Genomic DNA, 10,783 nt, shown 5'->3' with positions numbered 1-10,783 from the left:
ATCGTTTTAAAATTAGGTGAAAGCTGTTCTTGCCAATCATATGTTGGAAAAAAAGTTGAACCATTCTCGTCACCGACAATGACTGATTTATTCAATTTTGAAATTAGAGTATTTGCACTTGGAAACTTGGATTTCAGAATCCCAAATCCTGCATCTGGAGAAAATTTCGTGTGACCGAAAGGCAAAAACATAATAGTTATTTTTTGGTTTAACCTAATAGCTACTCTCTAAGAAAAATACTGCATTACAATGTTGTTTTTATTTTTCCCGACGCAGTTGTCAGCGTGGCAATACAGGGCATCTTTGATACAACATTTATGTTCAGCAAGGTAGTGATGAATCATACTCAAAATACAGTTTGCACCTTTTCCGATTAACATGTTTTCAGGTATCACATAATTGTGCTGAACACAGGCCAATTCATTTGTAATACCAAAAATCCCAACTTTAAACGGAGTTAAAAAATAGATAGGTCCAGGTTGATCTGGTAAGTTTGGTAGAAAGATTTGCAGTGCATAGTCAAAAGAAATGTGTGAAATTTCATTTTTTTTGCCAGTTTGATACAATCATGATAAACGGAACGCTCTTTCTCAACTGACTTTAGATGTTTTAACATCTCAGTTATACGCTCTTTTTTGACTACTAGATAAACCATTTTAGACATTTTTATAGTGTTATTCTGACGCACACTGCATATGTCTGAGCGCGGACGTTAGATAACAATAAAAGGAAAGGTCATTCTCCAAATCTTTGAGAAAGCTATAATTTGCAGCGAATGTATTCCAGACAATTCACATGCGGATTTATATTTTTCATGTACGCTTTTCTTTGTCTCCCACGACGGAAGAAGCATCATCCGATGATCTCATATTCCTCGAGTTTTTCCGGGTAGAACTAGTGCATTGTTTTCAGCATAATTCATTATAAATTGAACAACTGCTGTGGCATCTACTTTTGTACAAGTATTTTTGGGTTGTCTTCCAGTATTGCCATGTCTACGAGGAGCAATTCCAAACTTAATTACTCGCCTGCGTAGTAGACGGAGACGTTTACGGCCAATCCCATGCAAAAACAGAAATGTTTTCAAACATATCTTGTATCCGTGAAACCGATAATCCATCATTGTCTTTGATCGAACTTCATTTTGATCTTAATAGCGATTACAACACATTAGCCTTTCACTCGTGTGAAGCAGAGCACTTAACTGGGCAACAATATTGTCATTCAGTTTATTTTCATGATCAAACATCCCATAAATCTCAAAACATTGTAGTCTGTGTTCGCGTATTTCTGAATGTGAGAAGCACGCCATACAGTTTTTATTTTTTACTCCTTGATTACATCCACAACCAGATTTTATAAGTTTTTGTATTTTTTCCTCATCTTTATTTTCAAATAACTGTGAGTAAAGTGAACTGAGAGGAATTGTTGTTATTGATGTTATCAAGAACAATAATGTCATTTTGGATCGTCAGTTTATCCTGTGAAGTTGAAGCCAAAGGTGCATTCTCACTCATTGGTTCATCGTGCAGAGTCGAGGTTAAAGGTTGATTTTTATCTATCGCCGCTAGATGCTTGGTTATCAGATGAATCAGACATTAAAAAATCATCATCGAAATCATTTTCACGATCTCTATATTCAAAGAAATCGTGCAGGGCATCGTTGACTTCTAATGGATCTAAACCATCAGTTCCACAACTATTCTAAAGCTTTGCTATATCAGCATTTTTAGAATTACTGGATTCCGCTTCATAAAAACTAAAAACCATCAATATTAAACGAGTCATTAAAATTAAACTTAAAGTTTAATTTTATCTGAACTTTTTCAATCAATCAGTAATTGTTGGTACTACGATTAAAAACATAACAAAAAATTTAATAAAGTATTTGGTCAACATACTCGGTTTAAAGGGTTAATAAATAACATACAAATAAGTTATATTTTCAATAACCTCTTAGGATTTTTAACGATTATTGATCAAAAATAAAAAGTATTGTATACTGGCACGCTAAAACGTTAATAATACAGCATAAAAAAATAATTAACAAAGAGTTCTTTACTTCTAGAGGAGAGAACATTATCTAAACAGTTCTGATGAAGAGTTGGTACCTTTTCCACATTTAAAAAAAATCCTTTTTTGCAACTACCAAAAAATTTTTTTCACAAAAAAACACCTAATATGTATTGTATTATGATAAAACTATAAAAAAAAACAATAATCTCGTTTTTGAATTTTTCGACCTGACTAACTATTATGTCAAATATCTCTGTAACTAGAAACTAAGACCTTTTCCTGTGAGGCGCCTCATTTATATATACTTTTTGATTTTCTCATTTTAATTTGTATTTCCGCATATTTTAATTTATATTTCCGCATAACTTAATTTATATTGATGCATAAACTAATTTATACTTTTGCATAATTTAATATATATTTCCACTTAACCCTGTAATATCTCTAAAAATATGAAGAAGTGGGATCTTAATTAAAACTAAATTATCTTTTTGCAATTAATACAAACACAACCAATAAATAATAATAATCCAATGAATGATTATTTAAAAATAGTTCATTATAAACAAAGTCAAACATATACCAAAAAGTCAATAAAAAAACCATTTTTTTTTTTGTTATTTCACCTCCCCAAGGCCCAGAAGGCCACTACAGATAAGGAGGCTACTTAATTGTGGTTATAACCCTCTCTCAACTCTATAACTCCGAAACACGAACCTTGACGAACAAGGCCGCTGCGCGGAGAAACAAGTTGAGCGCGGTGCTACCAGGGACGTGGTGGGGATCGAACTCGGAACCTCTCGCTTATAAAGCGAGCGCTCTACCACTACACCACTACCGCATGACATTTACATGTTAAAAAAAAAATATATATATATATAAATACTTTTTGATTTTCTCATTTTAATTTATATTTCCGCATATTTTATTTATATTTCTCATAACTTAATTTATATTGATGCATAAACTAATTTATACTTTTGCATAATTTAATATATATTTCCACATAACCCTATAATATCTCTAAAAATATGAAGTAGTGGGATCTTAATTAAAACTAAATTATCTTTTTGCATTTAATACAAACACAACCAATAAATAATAATAATCCAATGAATGATTATTTAAAAATAGTTCATATAAACAAAGTCAAACATATAAAAGTCAATAAAAACAACCATTTACATGTTAAAAAAATAAAAAAAATAAAAAATCACAGAGTCTGTATGTATGTATGTATATATGTATGTATGCATGTATGTATGTATGTATGTATGTATGTATGTATGTATGTATGTATGTATGTATGTATGTATGTATGTATGTATGTATGTATGTATGTATGTATGTATGTATGTATGTATGTATGTATGAATGTATATATGTATGTATATACAAATACACAGAGTATTTATACATTTAAAAAGTGTAAAAAATTCTAAATCAAAAGTATTGTAGAAATTCTGAGTAAAAATGGCTTTTAAAAAACCTTTAAAATGGGTATTTAACAAAAATTATGTAGCTAAACATAAAGGTATTTTGTCAAACTTTGAACCTCGCACAATTTGAGTAATATGACTGTCTGGAACAACTCCAAGCGGATTTTTTGTAGAATGGTCTTCATACCATATAGACACCTTACTTGTGACTATACGAATATATTGCCTATAAGTTTTATTAGACAACGGCAACGATTCATGAGGAGTGCAATCTGTTATCCAGTACAATGCATTTTCTTTCATAACTTCAGATTCAGGCAAAAACTCTCTTAAATGTTCTATATCTCCTAATTCACTAATTACACATTTTCCATCTTCACCTGGAAGTATTTGACAGTTCCAAACTTTGCAAGAACCAGCAATGTTTGAAGCCATATATATACCACCTGAAAAAACATCCTCAAAATTTACTCCACCACCCCATTCAATAAAGTAAGGAGAAATTTCAGAATGACCTCCTCCAATTTGAACTTTTTTATTACATGCTTTTTCATTTTCCAAAATGTCTTTACTACTTGACAGACTGTCATTTTTAATATAAACAAATCCAGGGCTTTCAGTGTGAAGCCCCGGTCTCCGTTGGGAAGTACCTTGATCAACAATACTCTCTTGAATTGTCAAAAACCATATTTTTCCTATTTCATCTTTAGAATTTCTAGATTGCTCATCAATACATAATTTAATAATATCCCAATAGCGCTTTGTATTTTTAGGTAATTTACAATTGCGGAAACTGGAACTCATCACAAATGGCATCATATTAATATTTAAGTTATTTGGTGAAGGAAATTTCAAACTATCTTGTATAAGTGAATATGGTAGTGAATCAATTTCAATCTCATTATTTCCATTAATAAAAGAATTCTTATTTATTCCAACTTTTATATGTTCTTTCCAGAATGCTTTAATATTGTTCCATATAAAAATAAGAATATGTGGCATGCCATGTAGTAATGATAATGGGCTTTCAACATCGTATACACCTTGTAAAACAACACATATAATAGGATTCAATCGATTTTCTGCTGCTAAGTCATTGCATTGTGTAGCCATCTGAAAATTATTTACATATATTTATATTTATATTTGTATCAAAAACAAACAATAAGATTTATTTTTATTAACAATATAACAACAACAACAACAACAACAACAACAACAGTAATAAGAATAAGAATAAGAGGAAGATAAGAAAAAGAAGAGAGAAAAAAAAAAAGAGAAGAAAATGAAAAAGGTAAAGAAGAAAGAGAAGAAATCAAGAGTAATAATAACAATTATAGTTGTATCAATATAATTAACTTTAATAATTTATTATTAATGAATATAATAACTCAATAATGTTAAAGGAGGTGTCACTCATAGAAAATTCTGATCTGTTGATGTGATATCTCCAAGTAATTGTGATAGAATATCACAATTACTTGGAGATATCACATCAACCATAGAAAAAAAAAGAGAGAGATTGCGTTTTTTAGTCGCATTTTATTGTATTTAAGCGTATTTAATACAGCCAAAATATTCTTGTACATAAACAATATAAAAACAAGATATGTATTACATATCTTATTTTTATATTGCTTATGTACAAGAATATTATTATTTAATTTATTTAATTATTTAGTACATATGTAATACATATCTTGTTTTTATATTATGTACAAGAATATTTTGGATTATTATTTAATTATTTAGTAGAGCACTTAACATATATTACCGTGTTATGCATACTATGTTTAGAGTATATTTATTTATAATTTATAAATAAATATACTCTAAACATGGTATGCATAACACGGTAATATATGTTAAGTGCTCTACTGCCCCCTTCTCCACCCAATCCCTCTTTAAATTATTATTATGGTAGAAAGTTTTATTCTGATTAAGAATCGTTACAAAAACAAAGGTCTAAAAATCAAGAGGAAGTGCTCTAATTTGATGTTGAAGTTTAAAAAATTACATTAAAAAACGTTAATACTCGTCAATTTTAAAAACTTTAATTACCTATAGTCTGGACGCTACGTGTAATTTTTTCTTGGAAATGAAGTGGACATTACAAAAACTAATTAAATAGTTTAAGATTGATGTCTTGAGTAAGAAAAACTTTACGTGCCTTTCTGAAAGTGCTTAAAGGGTCAAATTTGGGCCCTTATTTAAGACTGATGACGTCACGCTCATACGTATATTTTTTTATCAAAGTAAAAAATACAGATTTACGTTAAAAGTTAGATAACCTCTTGAGAAAACCTTATAATAAATAACAACATCTTAAGAAAAACTTACGAGCAATTCTAAAAGTGCTTAAAGGGTCAAATTTGGGCCCTCTTTTGGTACTGATGACGCCACACTAATCGTTTTTTCAAATATATATATATATATATATATATATATTTACGTTAAACGAAAGGTAATTTCTTCCTAAAAAAACATTTCGTGAACAGGTTTTTAAGAGAGAAAATATTACAAGAGGCGAAGTTCTTGATTGATGACTTCATTTACATCAAGGATAAATACATTTTCGATTTTTTTGCATGCGTGTGTGTTTGTGTGCGTATATATATATATATATAGGGCTACCACAGTTCTGATTTTAACGGAGGAACGCCCAGCGCTATACTAATTAAAATTAAAACTTTTATCGCGTTCTCCAGCAAAAAGATCAGGGCAATGGCTATATATATATATATATATATATATATATATATATATATATATATATATATATATATATATATATATATATATATATATATATATATATATATATATATATATATATATATATATATATATATATATATATATATATGTATATGTATATATATGTATATATATATATACATATATATGTTTGTGTAACACACACACACACATATATATATATATATATATATATATATATATATATATATATATATATATATATGAAGAAATTTTTGTACAAATATCAGAAAAATAAAAAAAAAAATGAGAGAGAGAAAAAGGCAGTTATATAAGCCCCCCTCACGAATAAAGAGTATGAGGCCCCCCTCCCCTTCATTATAACGATGACATGACGTCAACGGCATCACGGCAACGGCAACGGTGCGATGGCATCGGTGCGATGGCATCAGTGCGATGGCATCAGAGCGATGGCATGAGAGCAGTGCGGTGACAGCACAGCGGTTACGTCATAGCGGTTACGTCATAGCGGCGGTGCCATGTCAGTGGCACCATATGGGAGGGCACTTTAACGGCGATAAATGGACAATAACGGTAATGGGTAATTAATTAGACCGTTTTTAGTGCTTTATATTGTAGTGCCTAAACGTTTACTGTTGGGCGCTATATAATATAGGAAGATATGCGTATAATAGGATTGAGGCGTATCGTTCACATATATATTTAAATCATATATGAAAAAATATTAAGAAACGAAACATATAATAATATAAAGTGATATTATATAGAATGGCCATAACAAAACAAACAAAAAGACGCCTAGATTCCGATATTGATTTTCAAATCGAACGGTCCTCTGTAGATAGAAAGTACGGATATATGTGCAAAAGAAAAACCAAACAACGTTATAAACGAAACAAAGTGAATATAAGAAAAAAGCGAGTCGGAAAACATATTATAAAATGGGTTCTAACAAAAGGATCAAAAATGCGGTAAGTAATATAAATAGATATATTATAGTGATATTCATATTATGTAATAAAAAAGAAAAAAAAAAAAATGGTCAGAAGTAAAAAAATAACGAGAACTAATATAAAAAAGAATAACGGCAAGGCTAAATATAACGCTTATACAATGAAGTTATTAAATGATCTAGGTCCTCAGCCTAAAGTAGTAGTTAATAAAATGCCATGTGTGCGGGTTACATACGAGAAAAAGGCAACCCGTCAAAAATATAAAAATATACCAAAAAATATTAAAAAAAGAATAGTAGGCAATGTCGTGCATAGATGGGTATTAATAAAAAGGTAATATATACTAAGGTAATATAAACTCTATATATGTTGTTATATAATAATTGTAATAGTGCAATATATTATTTATTTAGAACCGCAATAGAACTGCCATAATATGACCTCAACGTAACGCCACGTCCATATATGACACCAGTGACGTTATATATATATATCCGCCTTTTTATTTTTTTTTATCGCTGCAGCATATTTATTGGTTGCGGTCATTTATCGCCGCTCCTGGGGGTGTCCCTTTTATCGCCGTTAAAGTGCCCTCCCATATGGTGCCACTGACATGGCACCGCCGCTATGACGTAACCGCTATGACGTAACCGCTGTGCTGTCACCGCACTGCTCTCATGCCATCGCTCTGATGCCATCGCACTGATGCCATCGCACCGATGCCATCGCACCGTTGCCGTTGCCGTGATGCCGTTGACGTCATGTCATCGTTATAATGAAGGGGAGGGGGGCCTCATACTCTTTATTCGTGAGGGGGGCTTATATAACTGCCTTTTTCTCTTACTTATTTTTTTTTTTATTATTATCAAATGTGTACCAACATGTCATCATATATATATATATATATATATATATATATATATATATATATATATATATATATATATACAGAGGCATATACAGTATATGCACACAAACACACATATATATATATGTCTTTGTGTGCGTATATATATATATATATATATATATATATATATATATATATATATATATATATATTATATACATAGAGAGGGAGAAAAAGTATCTGAATATATACATATACAGGGGCGCACAGTGTGTGGGTCAGTTTCCCTTAGGCAGCACGTTTATGGGGCATCATTAGTGGACAAAAAATACTAGAAGTGTTTTATTATTTTTAATTTAGTGATGCTAAGGTAGAGGCATTCAGTAAATTAATAATGACCTACCCCGGGCATCATGAAGTCTTATGAGCCCCTGTACATATACATATACATACATATATATATATATATATATATATATATATATATATATATATATATATATATATATATATATATATATATATATATATATATATATTTATATATATATATCATAAATAGATATTCAATCAGTTTCAGTAAATCCTGAAACTGCATCGGAATCAGTCAAATAATATTCTATTAAAGTGCCGTCCCAATCATTTGTGTTTTCACAGTTTCAACAGTTGCACAAAACCGTACAATTCAATCAGTGCTATCGACAAAGACAAACCCGTGTTTCACATTTTGACTTTTTACATGCACAGGAAATTAACTGTAAAGCATTATCAACTTGAGGTTGAATGGAATGAGCATCCATTCAACCTCAAGTTGATAAGCTCCTTCAGATGTACTATAACCTTTTATTCCTTCTTGGCATTTCTGATCTCGATTTATAGTTTGTTCAATGCATTGGTCATATGGAACTTTGTTTAACGTACCGCTTGTTCTTCTTACGGAGAAGTTTCCATCCCTTCAAAAAGATAATAAATTATAAAGATTTAATTTGAAGCTAATTTTAAAACTAAAACTTGTTGAAATCCACATAAAATATTTTGGAGTACAAGCTTACATAACCTATTGATAAATACTTGGATGAGTTTTAGGAGTTTGCATCATTTCGGTCCAATAGAAAGTTAAAAAGCGAGAATAATTCGGACAACCATATGCAAAAAACTACGGTAGCATTTGGTGTGTTGTCTCCAAATGAAGTGTCCAGTTACTAACCTTCGTTGAACGGAACAAAGCAAAAAAAAAATTTAATATTTCAATAAAGAAAAACCAAAAGGCGGATGTTGGTCCGGAAATATCAATATCATTTAACATATTTGAGTAATCATCTAAAGTTTTGAAGAAATCATTATCAAACAAGGATTTTAAATTGTCATAATACGTCTTGAAATAATCAAAGTGTAATTTTAATATCATCATTAAATTGAATGAACTATATAAACTGAATGCGGTAGTGGTGTAGTGGTAGAGCACTCGCCTCATAAGCGAGAAGTTTCGAGTTCGATCCCCACCACGTTCCTAGTAGTACCGCGCTCAATTTGTTTCTCCGCGCAGTGGCCTTGTTCGTCGAGGTTCGTGTTTCGGAGTTATAGAGTTGAGAGAGGGTTATAACTACAAAAAGTAGCCTTCCCGACTGTAGTGGTCATCTCGGCCTTGAGGAGGTGAACAAAAAAAAAAAACAGTTCACAGACTTGAGGCATATTAAGGCAAACTTATTTACTTCCGTTAAACGGTTAACGAAATCAGGTGAGGAATATGATTTAAACGGCAAAGAAACCACCCACTGGCTATATCAGCTTCAGTTATCCAGTCTTGTAATCTGGCATCATGGGTGAAATGCATCCATTCGGAGGACAACAAATCTTTTAAGATCAATATGTTTAGGTTCATCAGGATTTCAATCGCTTTTGCATATATAGCTTGATCCATTGCAACGTCAGTTTCTGAGAGACCAAGATTCTCGGCTTAGGCTTTTGACTGGAGCAGAACTTCAAGCAGTGTGATCAAGTTTGTAGGCGATGAGTTAATAGCAGGAAGATAGCTAATAGTGCGGACATCTTTTGAAAATATTCTGGAAATATTCTGGTATCCTTTTTTGGTAACAAAACCAATGATAATATATGATTAAGGAAATTATGGTTTGCCATTCTGTGCCCGATATACTAGCCATGAGTCAAGGGATGTCAGCTTTACTTACAGTGTTTCCTTTCAACATGTTTGATGCACTTTCCGTAGCGCATTTTGCAAGCGTTTCACATCCGTTCCTATCTTTATTAGTCTTTTTGCGATAGCAAACGCAACATTCTTTATCCGCATTAATTTTTCCTGAAACACTGGAGTTATTTTAAGTTTGAAGTTGCTCATAAAACAATAAAAAAACGTGAAAACCAATTAAAAAAACGTGAAAACTGAGGGTAATTTTCTTTGGTTTGCATTTCCCACCCAAGGGATTTTAATTTACTTGATCTATCTCTTTTCCGAGCTGAGATTCTGCGCTCAGATGAGGATGCATCATCCACGCTTACACTCTCTTTTTCTGCTCTATTTTTCCGATATTGTAGAATGTTTAATGTTTTTATATTCAAATACTTATCGTAACATCTGTAATGAAACAAGAGACCTGTTGGGCACGTATCAGGTAGAATGTTTATGATTTTAAAGTCATTTCGAGTTTGACAAAAGTAAAAAAAATATTATTATCAAATCCATGCTATTTATTGTTTTTTCTGTACCATTGTTTTAGGCATATATAAAGAAATAAATTGAGTTGGACATGAAGGTTGTGGCTTACCAA

General features: G+C 31.1%; 1 protein-coding gene across 3 annotated transcripts; it reads right to left on the bottom strand.

The window, feature by feature from the left end:
- Positions 1-3,115: 3,115 nt before the first annotated feature.
- LOC101236717 (uncharacterized) lies at positions 3,116-6,000 on the bottom strand. 3 transcript variants are annotated; one of them, XM_065803545.1, is made up of 2 exons: positions 5,977-6,000; positions 3,116-4,568 (listed from the first exon to the last, which is right to left on the bottom strand). In XM_065803545.1, the coding sequence occupies exon 2, from the start codon at positions 4,566-4,568 to the stop codon at positions 3,531-3,533; it is 1,038 nt and encodes a 345-aa protein (XP_065659617.1). In that variant the 5' UTR covers positions 5,977-6,000; the 3' UTR covers positions 3,116-3,530. The 3 variants fall into 3 exon arrangements, with proteins under 3 accessions (XP_065659617.1, XP_065659616.1, XP_065659615.1); XM_065803544.1 differs by lacking the exon at positions 5,977-6,000 and adding an exon at positions 5,796-5,944; XM_065803543.1 differs by lacking the exon at positions 5,977-6,000 and adding an exon at positions 5,517-5,830.
- Positions 6,001-10,783: the final 4,783 nt, after the last annotated feature.

The sequence above is a fragment of the Hydra vulgaris genome, chromosome 08 (genome assembly GCF_038396675.1).
Source record: "Hydra vulgaris chromosome 08, alternate assembly HydraT2T_AEP".
Taxonomy (NCBI): domain Eukaryota; kingdom Metazoa; phylum Cnidaria; class Hydrozoa; order Anthoathecata; family Hydridae; genus Hydra; species Hydra vulgaris.
This window is presented reverse-complemented; position numbering and strand designations above follow the sequence as displayed.

Excerpts from the sequence above, each read along its gene's own strand:
- LOC101236717 (XM_065803545.1), bottom strand. The coding sequence starts at position 4,568 with ATGGCTACACAATGCAATGACTTAGCAGCAGAAAATCGATTGAATCCT.